The sequence below is a fragment of the Colossoma macropomum genome, unplaced genomic scaffold, assembly GCF_904425465.1.
Source record: "Colossoma macropomum unplaced genomic scaffold, Colossoma_macropomum, whole genome shotgun sequence".
NCBI lineage: Eukaryota > Metazoa > Chordata > Actinopteri > Characiformes > Serrasalmidae > Colossoma > Colossoma macropomum.
In genome coordinates this window covers 25,439,574-25,460,400 of record NW_023494792.1, presented here as the reverse complement: position 1 = coordinate 25,460,400, position 20,827 = coordinate 25,439,574, and the positions used below count along the sequence as shown (strand labels likewise).

The window sequence follows — 20,827 nt, the reverse complement described above, 5'->3', positions numbered from 1 at the left end:
TGGCCATAATGTGTTACTTGTTTTATTCATGCAAAACAACACTCTTCCATGTGATCAGCATGGAACATTCCAGTTCATTAACTTTCTTATGTGATATTTTTGTCATATAGTTATAAACATAAGTAGAAACATTCAGGTAAAACAGGCAAGTAGCCTTTGCTTTATCCAATAATCGCTGTAATAACGCTAATTGTTCTTACTATTTCAGTAAATATTTCAACATTAAACCTATAAACATTTTGGAAAGGAATTTTTAAGTAAAGAAGTTTTAAGTAAAATTTATTGAAAAAATTTTTCACAAGAAATTTTTTGTGTGCTTTCAGATTGTGCTGGATAAGGCTTTGAATTCTGGCTGTGCGTCAGTGCTGTATATATCTGATGATGACAGGATGGTGTTTCCCAGAATGCACTTTGACCCAGTGGATCATAAATACATTTACATTGCTTTGAGAAATCAAGTGAGTCTTAAACCTATGTGCCCATCATATGAATTTGACATATATACTGTTGTCACATACACCAATAGACCAAAACATTATGACCACTCAAATTTGAAGCGATTAACATGATTATCTCATAACAACAACAAGGTCTGGGATGTGTTAGACCATAAGGGAACAATTGGCTCTCATAGTCGTGTTGAATGTGGATGAAATGAACATCTGGAGGAAATACCTGAGCAACTTTGACAGGGCCAGATTGAACCAAAAACATAGAAGGCACATCACAATGTTCACAATGTTTTATGTATAAATATATATAATTTAGGATAAACCGAGGAACTAAACCTGTCCTATCTCAATAATCATTTTGGACAGCTTTCTGGATTAAGTATAAATAAAAGCAGCAATGCTTTATGTGTGAGAGTTGGCAAGGTAACTACATGCAATTTGAGGAAATGGTGTGTGTGTGTGCATGTGTGTGTATGTGTGTGTGTGTGTGTGCATGTGTGTGTGTGTGTGTGTGTGTGTGTGTGTTTGTGTGTGTGTGTGTGTGTTGTAGATAAGCCGTGTGGCAGTAACTCAGTGTGGTCTGTACAGCACTTTGAGAGACTGCAGAGCTGCTCTGGATCCTTCCTGTGGCTGGTGTGTGGCTACACACAAGTAAGTTTCTTACCAATTCTGCTCATGTACACATCTATCATTGCAATTTGCTATTACAGCTTTTCAGTCAGTGACTATGCTTGACTTTACATCTGTGGCTAACCTTGACTCTTAGAGCTAGGCCTTCAGTTTTTGCCATAAATATCAAAACATGAGGAAAAACTTACCTCATCAATAATACTTCCTCTCTTCTTGTGTCCCTATTCTAGTAGTTTATCAGCGCTAAGCAAATAGAAATTTGCATGAACTTGCATGTAGCTGCTGCAGCGTTTAAGGTGGGACAGAACATGTAAAAATGCAGTTCTAGATTAAACACAGATATTTAAATCTTCTAAAAGACGTTCCATGTTTTACTTGAAGCTTGTGACATACATATTAGCATATTGGGGCTGAGTGAGGGGGTCAAATGCCACTCGCCCACTCTCCATCTATTATTTTTCTAAATTTGCTTAAGAAAAGTTAGTAGTCACATCCCTCGCATTGAGTTTATGTTAGATTTCTCTCTGGAAATCTAGAAAGTCTCTACACGGACACCCTTCTTGGGTGAGACTTTTTCAGGAGACACTGACAGCCTCAGGTGCCCTTGTGTTTAGATATGATCACAGATCAGTTCTACCTGCCATCTGATTTTTTCTTATCATAATGAAACTCACAAATGCATCTCCAACTTTCCCACATCTTATGCAGTTGGTTTTATGTGGTGTCCATTGTCTTCAGTAAAACTTTCAGTGATCATCTCATTATCACTTAAGTTTCTAGCAGGCTGCACCAAGCAGGTCTCAAACTTCATCCACAAAAAAATGTCAGCTTTTCAACGTTCTGTGCTGTTTTTAAGATGTGGAGTCTCAAAGGATGGCGTTAAGTCTGACTGTAAGATAACAGAAAAAGTGCTGAATTGGCCATGTCCCACTACGGCCACTGAGGTTAAAGCTTTCATAGGCCTCTGATCATACTATTGCAGTTTCATCAAAGACTGACCAATGTAAAGAGGCTTTCCAGTATTTCTTCTGGCAAACGACTGGATTATGTGTATCAGCAAACTGAGCCGTGGGACACAAATGTTGCACTCCATCCAGCTTTCATATAACACTATTGTTCACACCAACACAGAGTATACTCTCTTTTTCCTTGTGCATGGTTATGAATCAACGTTGCCAGTGTTAATCCATTAACAACAACAAATGCAATTTTTGTAACATAAAAATCTTTCCTTCCTCTTAAAAGAATAAAACAAACAAACGGAAGGAAAATTAACATTTTCTTCTTAAACTACAAGTCTACAGGTTTTCTTAAGTCTACCTCTTCAGTCTTTACTTCCCATACACCTTCTGTACGAGATTTAAGGAGAACGGGTGCCTTGAGTACCTCCATCGGAAAACCTTCCCAGAGAGGCATCACTAAACACTACCATTTTCAAGGAGCCTCCATTCCTCAAGTTCATGTGCTTCCCCTTACACTCCAGCAGAGTAAGCCAGATCTGTCTGCAGGAAGCTACAGCTCACCTACAAGTCAAGTCAAGAGCAGTGCAGGTCTGCTCATGCTCAACCAAAAGTCCAGTATGATAAAAAGCACAAATACATAAACACATCTTACAAGGATTGAGATTTTGTGCAGTTTAATGATCCTGCGTACTCCAGGGGGGCCGTATTACAGAAACATCTTAACCCTGAAGTCATCTAATCTGTTTAGCCACCATGACAACTTCAGTTATGACTGAATTTAGGACAACAGTTCTTAAGTTCATAATCCTTATCCTAACTTCAGATGAGAAATCAGTATTACAGAAACATCCAAACTAGACTAAATTTCCTAAATTCTGTTCTTGCTTTAAGACAATCCCAGAGGAGTCTTAACTTCTGTTTTAACTGTCCATTTTTGACATTTTTAGACAACTGTAACAGGCAGCATAGTTCTCTACTAGCATGATGTTACATTTATTTATACTGCAAAAAGATAGGAAGCTTCTGTAATATAGTCCTTGATGTAAATTACCACCACACTGGAAATGACATTATGTTGTAACATAAGCAATCTAGCCTTCTGATGGCCACAGTGTGGACTTTCAACAGATGGAGGCACACAAATTGTGCATGTCAACCGCCATAAACCAGCCTTGGCACCTATATTTCCAGAAAGTCAAGATAATTCAGAGTTATCTCATCTTCCTCCACAGCAGACTGAGGGGGAAGTGCCCCATAATACTTGCTGGTGGTAGATGTTCAGAGACAGCCCTCTCTCACAAACTGCCTGGTGTTCCACAGCACCTTACTGCTGTAGAATCAGGACCCTGTTCAGGCACACAGGCGTCTAGGTCACAGGCCAGTTAAACAGAGGGTTTAACACAAGATGCAAACCATTAGTAAATTTCAAAAACAAGAAGACAAAGTTTGCCAAAAAATGTAACAAAAAGCCTGTGTAGTTTGAAAAAAAAACACATCTTTATGAAAAGATGAGAGAAAAATCAATTTATACCAACCTATGTTGTGCAATGACGGAAAGAGAAGAGTATGGAGAAGTGTAGGAACCTTTCATGAGCCAAAGCTGGTCCCATTGTATTTATTGATGATGTGACTGATGACAAAAGTAGCAGGATGAATTCTAAAGTGTACAGGGCTATATTATCTGCTCAGATTCAAAATGCTTCAAAAGTCATTGGACAGCACTTTGTGATGTAGTTGGACAGAGCAAAGCAAACTGTGAAAGCAACCCAAGACTTTACGTTTCTTTAATATAGCCCCTGATGTAAATTACCACCACGGTGGAAAGGGCATTATGTTGTCAGCGAGGCAATCTAGCCTTCTGATGGCTGGATTGTTGAAGGAAAAGTAGACTGTTGTGCAATGGCAGAATCAATCACCTAATCTCAATCTAGTCGAGCAGCATTTCACTTACTGAAAGCAAAACTAAAACACCCAGTAAAGGCCAGGCCAAGCATCACCAGGGAGAAATAGCCCAGTGTCTGTGGGTTCCAGACTTCAGGCAGTCATCAACCAAAAAGGATTTGCAACAAAGTATTAAAAATGACAATTTTATTCATTTTTTAAAATAACTTTTCATTGGTTTTATAGTTATATAGTCATAGTTAACATACAATCAACAGTCTCTACACTTCAGTGACAAAAAGGAGTGATGGGTAAAGTATTCAACATGTACAGGATGTTGGTGTTTACAGAGTCTTAGTGTAGTTAAAGGCATCAGTCCAAAAACGAATCGTTGCTGCATTGGCATTATGGAATCTGGCTGTCACCCATACCTATAATAAAGAAAGATTACGTTCAAACCAACCTTTCAAATATGATTTCTTGGCCGCAGTTAAGGCTGCCAGCATAACCTATCTTTGTTGCACACTAAGCATCAACTAAGCACTGACAGGACAATATCACTGGCATATAGGGAGATATGATCGTTTATGTGAATGATAGTGATCAAAGTATTCTGCCTTATTGCTTCAGCTAAAGGGTCGAGAGATAAAATGAATAAGCTTGAACTGAGGGGGCAACCTTGTCTTGTCCCTCTCTCAAGAAAGAAAAGGAGAAAATATGTGTCCTGTAGAAACGCATGCTGTCGGGAAGAGTAAAGAATTTGAATCATCTTGATAAAGAAGGACCCAAAACCATATTTCTTGAGCACCGCCCACAGACAACGCCACTCAAGTCTGTCAAAAGCCTTCATAGCATCTAAGCTGAAAAGTGCCTGAGAACTATTTGCATCTATTTTGCTGGCGTCAATTATATGTAACTCATTCAAATCTCCCTTTCATAAATCCAGTTTGAACCTGGTGTATAAGATCTCATAGGCAGCTTTCAAGTCTGTTAGAAATAACTAAAAGTCTGTAATCGTACATTCCAAAGGCTCGTTGGCTGGTTTAAGTAGCAGTGAAATCAGTGCCGTAGTCTGATCTTAATGAAACTTATTGATATATTGTGTTCAGTGAAGTCTAATAATAACTGGCCCGCTAAGACCCATAGCTCAATCAAGAGCTCCAGAGGTATGCCATCAGGGCCTGGAGATTTACGTTTCTTCATTGAAGCTGCAGCGGACTTTAGTTCATTTAAAGTAATAGGGGAATCGAATTGTTCTGCCTGGATAGTGGATATGGATGGGAGGTGTAAATGATCTAGTACAGAGTCGTTTGTTAGGTCATCAGGGGCTTCAGATTTGTAAAGATCAAAATAAAACTCATAAGAGACCTTATTTCTGTGAGGAGGGAGGGTAAACACCTCATCAGAGGAGCCTTTCACGGTATCTGAATATGCTATTTTCTCAGATTGTTTTAGTTTTAAGTCAAGGAGCTTGTTAGGTCTATCAGCTTGTTGATAATATAGTTGAGTAGCTCTGAGTTATAAAAACTCAGCCCTTGTACTAGATAAATCATTAAATTCAGCTTCAACATATGAAGAACATAGCTCTGTGTGGATCAGTTTTGCATTTTTGTATTGTTTCTTGTTGAGCAATCTTTACTTTTAGATTTAGTAGAATAATATACACAACTACCTCTAATCACACATTTTGTGACTTCCCATAATGTGTGAGGATTTATACCTGGGTTGTTATTTAAATCAATAAACTCCTCAATCTTGTGTCTGATATGTATTAAAAATTCAGCATGAGTGACAGATACAGCAGGTTAGCGGAAGTGAAGATGTAATCAATTCTAAAATAAGAATTATGATGGGATGAATAAAAAGTAAAGTCTCTCGTTGTAGAGTTCCTTGAACACCAGGTATCTGAAATATTTAGATGGGTCATGAAGGTTTTGAAATAATTGGCAAATGTACTCTTTTGTGACGATAGGGGATCTCAGATCTTACCTAAAGCTAATAGTTTGGTTTTAATCCCATCAAAAAAAAGAATCAAATAAATTTAGGGTGTAAATGGAGGCCAAGCAGTATGTTACTGTGTCTAGTTTAACTGTAGCATAACAGAATCTACCCTCATAGTCATTTCCTGAGCTCACTATCTGTAAGTTTAGTTTCCTGTCAACTCCAAGCAAGATACTGTTAGTGTTGTTAGGGGCACATACAAAAAATCTAAACATTTCATTCTTTTGACAGATTTGTTGGCACCACAAATGTTCCATGATAAAAGATTGTAGCTATCCATTACATTTAGACAGGGAAAATATATGATATAGTGAGGGCAGTATAAACTCTCCTGTGCTCGATTTGTTATCTTGTTATTATGCACCTAAAAAATGAGCAGTCAAGTCAATCGCATCAACATAGACATCCTGTAAGATTTCTAAACTTACATGAAGACCATCTAAAACTCTCACACCTTACATTTGTTAATTTGCTGTTTGCTAACAGTATAAATAGGCATCTTAGAAAAGAGAAATGGCCTCCTTATTTTAAAAGTATCCACAACTTTTGGTCTTCTGAATGGAGCAAAATGCTAAGTTTAAGAAGTATCTGATAATAATCTAGTCATTGAGATCAAAATATAACTAGTGACAGCTATAATACTGATTAGCCAGCAGTGCAGTGCAGTATTACAGGCATTAGTCCTTGGTTAGTATGAATGAAATTGCTGGATAAAACGAGGCTGGATAAAAAAATCAGAAGGAATGTTAACTATGATCAATTTTAAAGGATCTAACAATGTTCTGCTTTTTGCCTCCTAGAACAGGCAGTCGACATCCTAGAATTTAAGTCCATGGTGGCATGAATCCTAGCAAGATTCCAAGGGCAGTTCGCCCCTGATTCAAGTTATCTCAGCAAACACCTTATAACCAATCATCTATTCATGTATTTATAGAAAGAGTTTTAAGTAATTACCACCTGATTCAAATTATTGATTCAATTTATTATCTCAGCAAACACAATAAGTATTCACTATCCACCCTTCACTCTAGGTGCTGTACTTTGGATGAGTGTTCAAAGTCTACTTGGATCTCTATTCCTGAAGATTCTTTTCAGAAAGAGCTGATCTCCTTTCAGGTGGCAAAGGCCTCCACAGAGGTAAACTGCATATCTGTAGTTGAATAAAGTCTCAAAATATTTATTTTTATCTTTATTCCTGTGGAAATGTGGAAAGTACACAGTATCTTCTTGTTACGTTTATTGATTATTGTGCTCTTTCATTCAGGTCACTCTGAATCTTCACTTGCGTGTGCAAGGAACAGAAAAGCTTTCCTTTGCATGTACCTTCAAGGCAGGAAACGTAAATCTGTTTAAAAGCACTGCTGTATCCTTCCCAAACTGTTCTTGCAGTTTGTCCAGCCATCACCTACCTCCTGAAGGTCAGTTCAGATCTCCAGATCTCTCAAGTTTATTTTTCATTTATGGTTGTAGTAAATAAAGTCCATATTATTTTAAGTGATCCTCAGAACAAAAAGTCTTTTTTCTAACAAAATTTAACTTTCTAGGCATTCCACAGCTTATTAGTAACTAGTACAAGGTGCGCAGAACTGGGGAAGTGAGTAAGGTAAATGGTCAGAAAGTCTTGATGGAAAAGATCAGCGATTGATTTTTCTTCAGTGCAACGCACAAAAAAAAGATATTCAAAAGTTCTGGCAACTGTCTCAATATCTGAACATCATAACTCTCAGTATGGGATCATGATAAAACAGAAAGTGTTATCTTTTGTATATACAGGACTCAGAGTCACAGTGACTGTTACTATTGAAGATCAGAAAATCACAGAGACCCTGAAACTGAGGAGCTGTCCAGACATCACAGAGACATCACCATATGCTCAGTAAGAGAATCCAGATCATTATAAACTTTCTAACCAGCAACGCGTCATCAGATTAGATTTTGCAGTTTGGCTTTTTTTTGCTACTTCAGGTGATATTTGCTTGTATATGCATTGTATACATTGGGGAACAGCTAAAAGTCTAAAGATGTTCCCTGTTGCACATACATTCACATTATCAGGGATGGCATAGCTACTGAAAAATTAGTAGTTAGCTACTTTCCAAAAATTTGTAGTTAGCTACAATTTAGCTACTTTTCCAGAAAAAATAGTGGCTACTTTTTAGCTACTTTTGAAAAGTAGTGCATTACTTTTTAGCTACTTTCAAAGCACGATTGTTAGAATGTTTGTGAATCTCCACCTGACACACCAAACAAGCCCAACTGACAGTGTGAACAAGACACTGCATTTAATCATGTGCCAGAAAGAAACCCTGCACATATATTGTATGTACAGGTGTGCAGCCTGTATCTTAACAAGGCTGTGCGTGTTTTGTATTCAGGTGTGTAGCGTGTGTCTCAGCTGGGTGTCAGTGGTCCGTGAGTAGTAAGAAGTGCAGCTGGACTACTGGGTCTGCAACACAGGTAGCACGCTTATACAGCATACAGGTGAGTTCATAGCACGCATAAATGTGTTGATGAGATCAGATTTCACAGACACACACACACACACACACACACACACACACACACACACACACCAGTTTTTACACCAGTTCATGAGGATCCACACAGATGTAATATGCATTTCTACTGTATGTCTTTTCTTTAATTTTTTCTATTAGCTTTCAGTGTTTGGATAATGATGTACATGCAGGAGTAGTAGGAAATACATGAGCATTAATACACACCAGAATAGCTTTTGGCTGTGTTCTCTTAAGATAATGCTATGCCTTGAGAATGCAGCACTGTATATTTTGCTTGCTAAAAAAATAGTAAAGGCTTTGACATGCTTGTTTGCACCACAGCTAACAGGCTCTTCCATAATATTCAGGTAGGGTATAAGTTGAAATATTTACTGAAAGTTAGCTTAACTTAGCTTACATAGCTTATAACGCAAAGGTTTCTGAGTTAAACACAGCTATATAATGATATGCACAGCTGGTGCATATTTGTGATTATATGCTGTAAAAATAATTAAAACATCTTATGTTTTATCTTATTTTTATACAGCTGTTTTGGTGTAATTGGTTTGTACACCTTTAGACAGGTTGCACTGCTTTATGGCAGGGGTGGCAGGGGAGTCCTAGCTGCAAATTAGCCTATATGATAATTACACAAACAGTAAGCATCATTATGTAGACAGCCTGTTTAATGATTCTTTTATTGATCATTATGTCAAATTTCAAATGGTTTCTGGAGCCCTAAAATGTGTGCAAAAGTGATATGAAGTTGCCAGCACAATTTAACTTCATTAGCATTGCTTACTTTCATACTTAATGTGCTAGAGTACTGAGGGTCCACCACCTGGCCTAAAAAACAACATCTACTGGAAATACTGGGCCTTTGGGTTCTGTGCTTTATGTGTAAATCATGAATTTATTTAAAGGAGAATTGTTGACTTTGTAAAGATAGGAAGTCTTTTCAGCAAAAGCAGTGTTTTTAAAAGAATGACCCATCTTGTACCTCCTGTTGTAGGATGCATGTGAAGGATTATATTCTGAAAAATACACAGTAAGTAAACTCACACAGCATTAGCAGAAATAAGATCTATGCCTGTCTTGGGGGAAGGTGACATTTGAAAAGGAAGCTGGGGAGGTGTAAATGAGCTTAGGCTCTTTGGAGATGTGTTTTTCTTTCTACGTAAAAAAGCAAAGAAACAGAGCAGCAAAACTTTTACAGGTCCCATTTCTGTTTTTTTTATCTATTCTGAAAGGTTTCAAGATCAAAATGCAAGCTCAGGTTTGTAAAACCTAGGAGCATTTTTGATCTTATCAGCCTGAATTCTTTGTTGCCTGAATGCAACAAGGTGCTGGAAACATCCAGTACAGATTCTGGTCCATGCTGACATGATTACATCACATAATTGCTGCAGATTTGTCAGTTATTTATTATTTTATTTAATTTCCTGTTCTACCACATCCCAAATGTGCTCAGATAGGCTGTGACATTCAAGTGATACTGATTGGTAATAGGGGGCCCAATATATGCCAAGAAAACATTCCTCACACCAGCTAGAATTGCTGACCCTACCGTCTATATGTCACAGCTGAAATAGAGATTCATCAGACCAGGCAACATTTTTCAAATCTTCAACTGTATAGTTTTGGAGAGTCTGTGCCCACTGAGACTCGAGTGGAACCCAATGTGGTCTTCTGCTATCGTAGCCCATCCACCACAAGGTTCAACATGTTGCAAATTCAGAGATGCTTTCCTGATCACCACTGTTGTAAAGAGTGGTTACAGTATTTGAGTAACTGTAGCCATCCTGTTAGCCTGAACAACTCTCATCAACAAGGTGACCTACTTAGTTTTTTGTAAAATTTTTTGCAAACTCTAAATACTTTTGTGCATGAAAATCCTAGGAGATCAACCATTTCTAAAATACTGAAATGGTCGAAGACACTTTTTCGACTTTTTTCCCTATTTTGATATAAATATTAACTGAAGCGCTTGACCTGTGTCTGCATGATTTTAAGCACTGCACTGCTGTCACATGATTGGCTAAATGCATAATTGGATGACTGAGCAATTTAATAAGCCTTATTTCTTAAATTATGCAGAAATATTTTATTTGTTTTATGTCTATTATTTGTGTCATATTACAGGTTCCATGGTTTTTATATGAAAAACTTGTAACTGATTTCATAATGACTATCTGATGTCTTCTTTTTTTCCTAATGATTAGCCAGAGATCATCTCTCTGCAGCCCAATCAAGTCTCCTTTCATGGTAAAAACAATGCAATAATACAGGGGAATAATCTGGAACAGGTCATGAAAATTCGCTTCCAGGGATTCATGGAGTGCACTACAAAGGAGTGAGTGTCATAGTATTAAAAAGCAAAAACAAAAAAGTAGTCTTGGAATGATCTGTTTAAAATAAGTGCCACTTGGTTTAGTATTTTGTTTTATAATACAGTTAGCCTAATTCATTTTTAAGTATGCATTTTAAGCCTCATGTGAATGGAGTAGGCAGTTCAATGACCCCACTGATGCTGCTGCTGCTGCTGCATGAACTAAACTATTCAAATTAATTGTTTGCTCCTCCTTTTACCCTGTTTTTTTGTACTATAATACTTTATACTAACAATGTTTTACTATCCGGTGTCGACCAGAGGAGGATGGGTTCCCCTTCTGAGTCTTGGTTCCTCTCAAGGTTTCTTCCTGTTTCCCTAGGGAGTTTTTCCTTGCCACTGTTGCCACTGGCTTGCTCATGGGGGCTTGGACCCGGATTTCTTTTCTTTTTAATGCTCATTTCCTTGTAAAGCTGCTTTCTGACAACACCGGTTGTAAAAAGCGCTATATAAATAAACTTTACTTACTTACTTACAATGTGTGGTAAAAGAGTAGTAAAGAAAGGGAACTTCATGCTTAGGGTAATCCAGGACCAGCAGTGGGAAACACTGGTATAGCTGTATATCAGTACAAAGCATGTGTATATGTGTATGTTTATATGTTGTGTGCAGGACTCCAGTGTTGGAGCGTTCCAGTGACACTCTGAAGTTCAGTGTTCCAAGTGGAAACAAAGGAAACACAAGGGTTTGTCTGGTGACAGCAGATGGTCGTTGTCATAGCAATGCCACCATCACATATGGGTCCCATCCGACCTGCATTGGACTGCAGCCTAGAAACACCTGGGCCAGGTAGAGTGCAGTGTTAAGATAGATTTTTTGTCTTAACTTTTCAAAGTGACACTAATTCCATCATTTGGTTTAATTTTGCAATAAAGGACCAGGACTATTCTCATTGAAGATTAAACATGATGGCAAAAAATTTATACATCATGCCAAAAATAGGTATAAAATATAAAAGCATTTCCCTGCTAACACTGCTGCTATTAATGTTTCATGTTTGATCTTTTATGTTTGTCCACCAGTGGGGGGAGGAAGATTGAAGTGCTGGGGAACAATCTGAAATACATGGATAAAATCATAGTAAATAATAAAGAATTGAATGTCGAGTCAAGCACTGTGGTAAAGTATCTGCATAACTCTCTACAAGCTTATTTCTGATTATTTCTTATTTCTGCTACAGAGCTCAGTTTAACCGAAATATTCTTCTAAAGTCAACTCAGAGACGCACATCTCACATTACTCTTTCAGAGATCCTGCTCTCTCTCTGTCTCTTCTACACATACACTGACACTCTCTCTCTCTCTCTCTCTCTCTCTTTCTTTCAGGGTGTCTGGTTTCATTCTCCTCCTCTCCTCCGCTCTGGGCCGTTCAGTGTCTCTCTCAGAGTGGGGAGCTCAACAGTGGACTGTGTAGATAAACTCTCTTACCTCCCAAATCCAGAATTCCTCAGCTTCTCTGCTGCTCAGGATGTCAGTTATGTGCTTGTTTTAATTAATGTAAGTATCTTAAATAGAATGTTTAGAACTTATTAAACATGATAAAACACAAATGATTACACAAGCGGTGCAGTCAAATGTACTGAACATACAGGGGGCCTTAGACTTTAAAAGCTTGAGAACTGCTCACTTACACATTCTTACACATGGTAAATACAGAGATGCTTAACTTTTTTTCACTTCTCTCTCTGTCTAGAAAAAGCAGGACAGGTTGAACATGCGTGTGGAGGATGTGAAGGTGTGGGGATTGCAGGAAGAGAAGGAGTTTGAATGTATCATAGATAAAATCATGTCTGTTGCTCTCATTTGTAAAATTTTGGGAACGCCGGATGTCAAAATACAAGTGGAGTCACTCAGGGTAAGAATAATCAAGCTAACATCTGTCTTTAAATATGTTATAATGAAGAGAGCCTAGTGCTTATACAGCCTTTGTTTTCTGTAAGATCACTGGCTGATAACGAGATGAAAATATTCTGAACACAGAGCACAAAATGTCAAAGTAGTTGTCAAGCGTTCCTCTGTAGGTGGCCATTCTATTGAGGAAAAAGGTATAAAAAAAGTAAAAAGGTAAAGAGAGTGAAACATGTCATGGGGAAAAAAACAGGGTTAGAGTGTGCAAAGGGTTACTATGCAGAGTGGCTCACAGGGTAAAGGGCCAGCTTGTCATGTCACCAATATCTCACTGCAAGGCTCAATCAATCTGCATAAGATGAACACAGTTCTGCGAATCATAGTGAGACTTGAGCTGTTTTTCTCTCAGTTGGAATTTTTTGAACCTGAGCTTCTTGGGGTGGTAAGTAACCACCTTTCAGTGGCCCCTCCTGAAAATTGAAACTGGTTTCTTTAGCTGTTTAGGATCCTTTCCTTTTTAAAGGGGACCTATTATGCTTTCCCTTTTTCCCCTTTCCTTTAGGGTGTTATAAAGCTTTAATATAAGTGTGTTATACAGCTCAAGGTACATGCCAGAGGGATTAACTCTGTCCCTGAGAAACCACTTTTCTCAGCTGCCTGAAATGCCTTATTGGAATTCCAGCCCTTTTCTCTGTTACAAGGTGAAGTCATCTCATAACACAATCTTTATTGCCCAAATACCAGCAAGCTTGGCGTGCCCTCACATAATGCACAGCAAGTGCTGGAGGCTGTGAAGAGTCTGGTTGAATAGAGATGTACAGTATGAGAAAAAATTGTGTTTTTGGTAAATCTATTGTAATAAATCCCAAAAATAAAGTTATGAACATTGAAAAGGAGCATAATAGGTTCCCTTTGAAAGAAAGTCACTTGAACCTCCCACTGAAGAAAGGGGCCAGTATCCGAAACTGCTCCTTTTTGTCCCACATATTTCATTCTGCAGTCTCAAGAGCGACATAGATGTGACTACAATGGTCTCAAATTTGGCATCTTTTTGGGATGAGGGTGAGGACTGGATGGTCTTCCTGGAGACCAGGAGATCCTATTTGCCATATCTTGTTGTTGAGTCATGCTCTCCAGCAGCTGCTGTAACAGTTGATCCATCTTTAAAGGGAGAACATAGCTCAAACCTGGCCTTTTAAGACTGCATAATTATTGATGTAGCAGAAGGTAAAATATTCCTACAATAGTTAAATCTATAGAGATGCGCATCAGCAGAAAGGCCTCATAACTGTGCTCAAATTGAAACATACACATTTTACAAGGAAGCCCAAACTTTTGCATACAATTGTTGTAAGTTATAAGAGGATGCAATGGCAGTGAATAAAACACAGTTATAAAAACAATTATATCTTATTATTTAAAATCTATCTTGATTAAAATCAGAACAGTTTCTTATTTTCACGGTTCTCCCTATTTTATCTGTTTCAGATAAGCATTGGTGACTTTTCTACAATTTTAGAATTGGATGGGAGACACACAAACAGTTTCTTCTGTGTGCAAGATTCACCATGAATTCCTGTATCCTATAAGAAAGTGGTCCCAATTCTCTCTTTTGACTTTGATCATTATGCTTTTAGCAGTTATTATTCATAATTACAATTATGCTGTGGTGTACCCATCATGATGATTAGTGTTGCTAATATGCTAAATATTAACATTAAGGTTATGTTAGACTAGACCCATAAATGATTATTCAATATTCATTCTTCCTTTGAACATGAAAACATGCTGTACTGTTCACAATTAAAGTGTAACACCAAGAAGTGCTGTAATGGGCTTTTTTACTGTCTTTGTTAGCATTTGATTTAAGCAATAGTAAGGTGACCAGATTTCTGAAATGAAAACTGGGGACATTTCCACTTTGGCAGTCAATATATTATAAAAATATTCATTGTTTTACCTATTAAATAAAGGGGGGGGGCAGTTTCATGTATTTTAACCAGGGTAACTGTTGTAATAAAATATGGTGAAAGCTGACTGATAAAATTGGGTGCCAAGTAACTTTGTAAAGATCCAGTGGTTGTATGAGCCCATAATTTATATTCATATTAAATATTTTGGCAGTAAAAAGGAGCCCCGTAGGTATAGCCCAATAGCCAGACCCTAAACACACCCTTTTGCTAGCTTCAGTTCTGGAGAGACAGAGATGGCTGCTATCAACATGTGCCATATGTCATATGTGGATGGCTGAAAAAGTGCCGCAATTAAAAAAAGGATGAACTATTTCTAGATTGCGTGGTAGCCTACTTTCAAGTAGACTGTATGCTTATACAAATCAGATCTATACAAATTTGCCTACCACCTGGTAGAGATGAAACGGTTACCGGTTTCACGGTAAACCGCGGTAAAATTAATGACGGTTAGTAGTACCGTTTGAACTTTAAAGTATCGTTAAAACCGCGGTCGATTACCGCGGTGCGAAAACTCGGAGATTCGGAGATATTTCAGCCTTCTAAGAAGACCAAGTCTGACGTTCGGTCATGTTTTGGGTTTTATAAGGATGCAGAAGGAAAGTTAATTGAAGATGACCACCCTGTCTGCAGAACAGGCCGAAAGAAAATTGCGGGGAAAGGGGGCAACACATCAAACCTTACGAGTCATTTCGCGACCACCACCCGCTACTTTTTAAAGAATGCAAGGTTAACCTTAACGGAGACGTCTGTGGGGACTTCGAAATAGAAGAAATGTCGTGGTTTGTGTGGTTTAACTTTTGCTTATGGTTCGTTAATCATATAAAATGAAGCTTTTAGCGTCAAAAAAAAGAAAAAAAGAAAAACAATCGGTGAATCAACTGTGAATCGAAACTAAAGCTTTTAACACATTTCTGTGGAGCAGAGTCTCCAAAATGAGCTCTGAGTTAACAGTCACACACGCGCTGGAACGAGACGCTGCAGAGATTCAATCTGCACAGCTCCCCTTTCTCGTCTCGCTTGCAGTGTTTACTGTCTGAGAGGAGAATAACACCGTCTCAAATCACTCTGTGTCCCCTACATAGGGCACTACTGTTCAAACAAACACGATCATCATTAACAAGCAGTTGAGTTTTAAATAGGGACTTTGTAGCCTGTTGTTAATGTTGATTATAGATGACTTAGTCGAACGTTTTCTGCACTCTTTGGGTGAAGGATTTGCTATTTCATGATCCACGAAGTGCACTACATAGGGAAGATAGTGTGCTTTGAGACGGGACCTCACGCGAGTAAACGCTGTGTGCTGCTTTTAGGAAAAGCAGAGTTTCAGAGATTAAACTGTAGGAGTGTTTCTGCCGCAGCTCAGATGCGCGTTAATTTTAAGTTATGTTTTAGTTTTAAAATGCTTTTAGAAGAGCAGCTCCACAGGTGAAGACACACTGTGTGAGTTCTACAGTGTCTGCAGCTCACAGCGCGGTCACGCTATTCCTCTGTGATTTTGGCTGTTTTTCCTGGTGCACTGTGTTGATTAGGGGTTCAGCGCCACCGCAGCACAATAATGGTGCAGCTGCAGTTCGGACAGAAATCCCCCGAGTGCAGCACTTCTTAGAAGTAGTTATTTTCCATTAAGACCCACCTCAGAGTTGGTCGAGATTTAATTCTCTATGCAGGGAAATCCCTAGTTATTGTAATTAATAATAATAATAATAAGAAGAAGAAGAAAAAGAATAATAACAGTAATAATAATAATAATAATAATAATAATAATAACTGTAATAATAATACATTTGCTGTTCTTTTGTTTACAGAGTATTACAAGTATTGTAAGTAATACAAAAGTAATACTAAAAATGTATTGACCTCATTTTTTAATGTTTATGCAAACAAAAAGTGCATATTGCTGCCAATTCTATTTGTGTTAATATAAAAGTCGGTGAAACGAGTTTGTTTGTGTCAGTATTTATTTTTTTTATTTATTTTACTTTTCAAAACATTTGAACAATATCGCGATAATACCGATAATCGTGATAATTTTGGTCATGATAATCGTGATATGAAATTTTAATATCGTTTCATCTCTACCACCTGGTTTTAGTCTCATAACCCACCCCTGCTTTTAATCCTCATGTCTATGTTACCTCATGTCTTCAAAAGACATCTGCGGTGATGTTATGGACTCACTTATCATAATATGGACATATCATAATATGGCACTGTTTATTGCAAAAACAAGTACTTTTTGGTCACCTTATTACCACTGCAACAACAATTTTTACATTCTTCCCATACTAGAGTAGATCTGGTCGATCTGACTAAAACAGGCACATTTGAAGCATGTAAGCCGTTCAAGTGACATTCAAGTGACTTCAGTCTTTTATATTGCTGTTTTACAGTGAATCATATAGTAAGTACTCTTATTGCCTGTTAGCTGTAAAAGCCTATGATATTAATAATGGAATTGTCTAGACTGTTAGCTATGTTTTAGACTGTAAGCTAGCTGATCAGCTGTTCTAGTTGAGAAACTGTTTATTATTTCTTTAAAAAAACAAACAAAAAAAAACAGAGTACTTGATTAACAGTCAAAATAATAAGTAGATCACATTAACTCATAGGTGTGAACTTCTACAGACAGTAAACATTACATTCACAGCCTTCAAACTGTATAAATTTAATGATGCCAGTACAGTACACTTCTATCCAGTTTTGTTTTTCTTTATTGATTTATATTCCTCTGGTACACTTTATACAAAATCAGACATCTCTTTTTACTTTATTTGTAGTTAAACAGCTAAACAGCCTCTCACACAGACATATAAACACAAAGGCTGTTAGTCAGAGTAAGATAGAGAGAGAGCAGAGTCAGGCTGTGTTCTCTGATGAAACAACAGAATAAAGCCTCTGATGCATCATCTCTGATTCTGATCTGACTCTGAAGGTGGATTTGTTGTTTAAAGTAACAAAGTAAAAATACTTAATTAGAAATGAACTCAAGTAAAAGTATAGTGATTTAATTCCACACAAAAAAGTAATGCTACAGGGATAAATGTACTGGAGTACTGTAAGGACAGGAAATGTAGTTTGTAACCTTTCGCCTTTGGCTTTGTGGGTTATAGAAAAATACTGAGCAGGCCCAGTTGAACTTAACTTTGGATCAAGCTGGCCAACAAGACAAAATCCAAATGACTTTAAAAGAAGTTTCATTATTGAAACACAGAAAGCAAGAGCTTCAGTCACGAGCAGTTTCAGTCAAAACTGGCCAGTGTTTCAGTTGGACAGTGTTTCCGGCTGCCAAGACAGATTTCTGAAGAATCACAAGAAAACACAAGAGAGTGAATCGCAAGAACAGCAATCAGATAAACTCGTGTTCTCTCCTCTCCAAGTTTGATGCAGCTCAGAAAAGATAACCACACTGTGTGTGTTCATATGCTTATGCAAGAAATGAAACTCCCGCTTTGTAGCAGCAGCCTCTGTGGAGAGAAGTCCAGTCCAGATAATATATGGGTATGATGGCACACTCCTCATAGGTGCACAGCATTTTAAAACAAGACAACGATTATCTAGTGTCTCAGTCAAGGTTCAGTTCCATCTCTGGACTAATGCAAAATGGAAAGCAATGGATTGGCATTCACTACTGATTAAATACTGAATTTAAAATGTTGATTAGCTGGGCATACTGGGCAATATGGATGCACATCTCTCAGTAAATGATAACCATCAAGTATTCAGCCAAGCCAAAGTGTAAATAGTATTTTATACTTGAAAGTGTATAAAAGGAAAGCCGGGGGAGCCAGTTTAATTTATTCTGAGGTAAGAACAGAATGTACACACATTCAAGAGCACAAAGGTGCAAACATTTCTGCAGTTTAAGAACACGTCATGAATCTGACCAAGACTTTTTCTTAGGACCTTTCTCAGGATCAAATTTACGAAAAACTTAGAAAGCTATTGGTGAATGAGACCCAATGATTTTTGTGGGCTGCTGAAACACTGACAGCTGCAAATTTAGTCTACAAAGTCCAAGCAAAACTTGGTGCCACATGGCACTGCTTTGAGACCATATGGCCCTGTATCTGGAGGATCAGGTAGTGCGACCTAGTCCTTGGGGCCCTCCAGAACGCAACCTCCCAGGACCCAGCCAACGCTCTTTGGCCATACAAAGAACTCTTCTAGGCTCCCTGGTGTCACCAGAGCTATGCCGATGCCTCCCAATCGCTGCCCTTTGAGAGAGAGGGGGGTAATGAGGCGTCAGAGCATGCCAGGTCAGACATAGTATTTGTTGGCAATGACTGTTATTTTGAAGGGCAGGGGTTCTTGTAGGGGACTGTGAGGGCCTAGCCAGAAAATGGGCGGTGTAGTGTGTTTTCAGGTAGAGAGCATAAGAGAGCATAGGCTGTGTTTTTCCCCTGTCATTTGTAAGCGGAACCTGAACCTTGCCTCCTCCATGTTTCTTGGGAGAACCCCCAGTGCTACAGCATGTAGACAACTGCTGGAGCTTTCATTCAAGGTATGATAATTCTGTTTGTTTTTGATAGCTTAAGAAGTGTAATAGATGTGTTGCAACGAAAGTGTATGAAGTAAATGAATTTCATACTGTACAGTAAACGTACATTTTGTTATAAATATATGTGTTTTTTAAATTAATTATTTATTTATTTCTGAAAGATAATTGAGAAATGTAGTCCTTTTTAAAAAAAAGTATCATTTTGAGAGAAACGCAGCTGAATGAGACAGAAAAATTAGCAAAGCCAGTTATTTTGCCCTGTGTGCTCTTTATACAGGCTAAGAAAATAAATGCCCCCTCCCCTCTGAGCTGATATGTTGGTGTCATCACTTCAGTCAACACAGAGAGCAGAAGTAACCCCTTTACCCACATATGTACTTGTTGAGAATGTGGTAAAAAGTGACTCTGACCACAGCACTTTTTAAACATCTCTGAGCACCAGTGGAGCTTGTGGTTTTTCACGTCTGAACACTCAGATGTGCATTTGTGGACAGACTGTTATTGCTGACACAGTCTGATCACATTCTGCACTGACATTCTCAGCTGAGGAGTAGCTGCTATTCTGTTTCTGTTACATGTCACACTAATGCAGGAGCAGGGTTACTTTAAAAATATTTTACGGTACAGATTACTGATTACCTGTTAATATCATTGTAACCTAATCCAAAGGATTACTATATTGAAGTAATGTAATCTGATTGCTTTTTTTTACTTTTGGATTACTTGTATAATTAAATAAAGACAAAAGAAAAAACATTTCCAAAAGATCTTTTTTTAAAAAAAGAATGTGAGTGAACACAGTGCAAACAGGAAAACTGCACTGTTTTATGAAACATGATAGATTATACTTAATATAGGTAATACTGTATCTCACACAGTCACTGATGTCACATATACATTATGCACACTATCTGAGCATATTTACATGGTGTACAGAAAAATAGAGCCATAATGACAGACTGCAGACAGACTGCTACTTAAAAAAAAACATCCTGTTCAGAAACTTTGTATTTTGTCAAAAGGTAACTTTGTTCTCAGTATACATTGGTAGTTTTTGATATGGTTTGTTATGGTCTTTGCTGTAGGTTTAATAAATTGAGTGGTTATAGCCTATGAACTGCTTTTTGTTAACATAACAAAATGGCTAAAGTGTAACCATTTGAAGTAGCTTACTGGCCACTGACACTTTTTTGTTTGTAATACCTGATGTAATCACAACATTAATGTTTTGCTAGGGGAAGCCATTCAATGCTCAGAAAGCTGCAACACAATGGCTGGAAAAAAGATCTACTGCACTGCTGAACAGTGTTCTTAAGTCAGAACTGATTCACAAGATGGACTAACATTATACATTAACAGAAAACAAGTTAAAAGAAAACAATTTGCAGACAAACAGAATTACTTTCATGCATCTTTAAGCTGTGGACAGATCATCCAATAATGTAAACTATTGGCTCAAGCCTGCCTCTGTTTCTTCTGTTTAACCGCCTCGAGGAAAATGGTAAGTTAACCTGGTAAGTTTCTCCATTAACACTGGAGCGAGGGCGTATTTCTCTTCCAAAATGAAATAAGCCAAGCATAAGCATAGTAACATATTTTAATGATGTTGCTGTATATAAGATTTACAATGGATGCAATTCTGGGATTCCTAATCCATTCACATGAAAAGTAGCACTGCTTTAACTCACCAGCTCAA

General features: G+C 37.8%; 2 protein-coding genes across 2 annotated transcripts in view; both read left to right on the top strand.

Moving 5' to 3' along the window:
* Window positions 1–14,314, top strand: part of LOC118812031 (plexin-C1-like) — a 45,451-nt gene extending 31,137 nt beyond the window's left edge. The window contains exons 2-14 of the mRNA XM_036576710.1: window positions 324–458; window positions 1,003–1,103; window positions 6,958–7,063; window positions 7,191–7,344; window positions 7,700–7,802; window positions 8,302–8,407; window positions 9,437–9,472; window positions 10,647–10,777; window positions 11,426–11,602; window positions 11,836–11,932; window positions 12,139–12,309; window positions 12,506–12,667; window positions 14,149–14,314. Coding sequence (XP_036432603.1) covers window positions 390–458; window positions 1,003–1,103; window positions 6,958–7,063; window positions 7,191–7,344; window positions 7,700–7,802; window positions 8,302–8,407; window positions 9,437–9,472; window positions 10,647–10,777; window positions 11,426–11,602; window positions 11,836–11,932; window positions 12,139–12,309; window positions 12,506–12,667; window positions 14,149–14,232 — 1,497 coding nt within the window. The 5' untranslated portion in view covers window positions 324–389 and the 3' untranslated portion in view covers window positions 14,233–14,314. The remainder of the gene's footprint in view (window positions 1–323; window positions 459–1,002; window positions 1,104–6,957; window positions 7,064–7,190; window positions 7,345–7,699; window positions 7,803–8,301; window positions 8,408–9,436; window positions 9,473–10,646; window positions 10,778–11,425; window positions 11,603–11,835; window positions 11,933–12,138; window positions 12,310–12,505; window positions 12,668–14,148) is intronic.
* plxnc1 (plexin C1) overlaps window positions 1–20,827 on the top strand; it is a 106,819-nt gene that overhangs the window by 5,870 nt on the left and 80,122 nt on the right. The gene's annotated exons all lie outside the window — the stretch shown is intronic.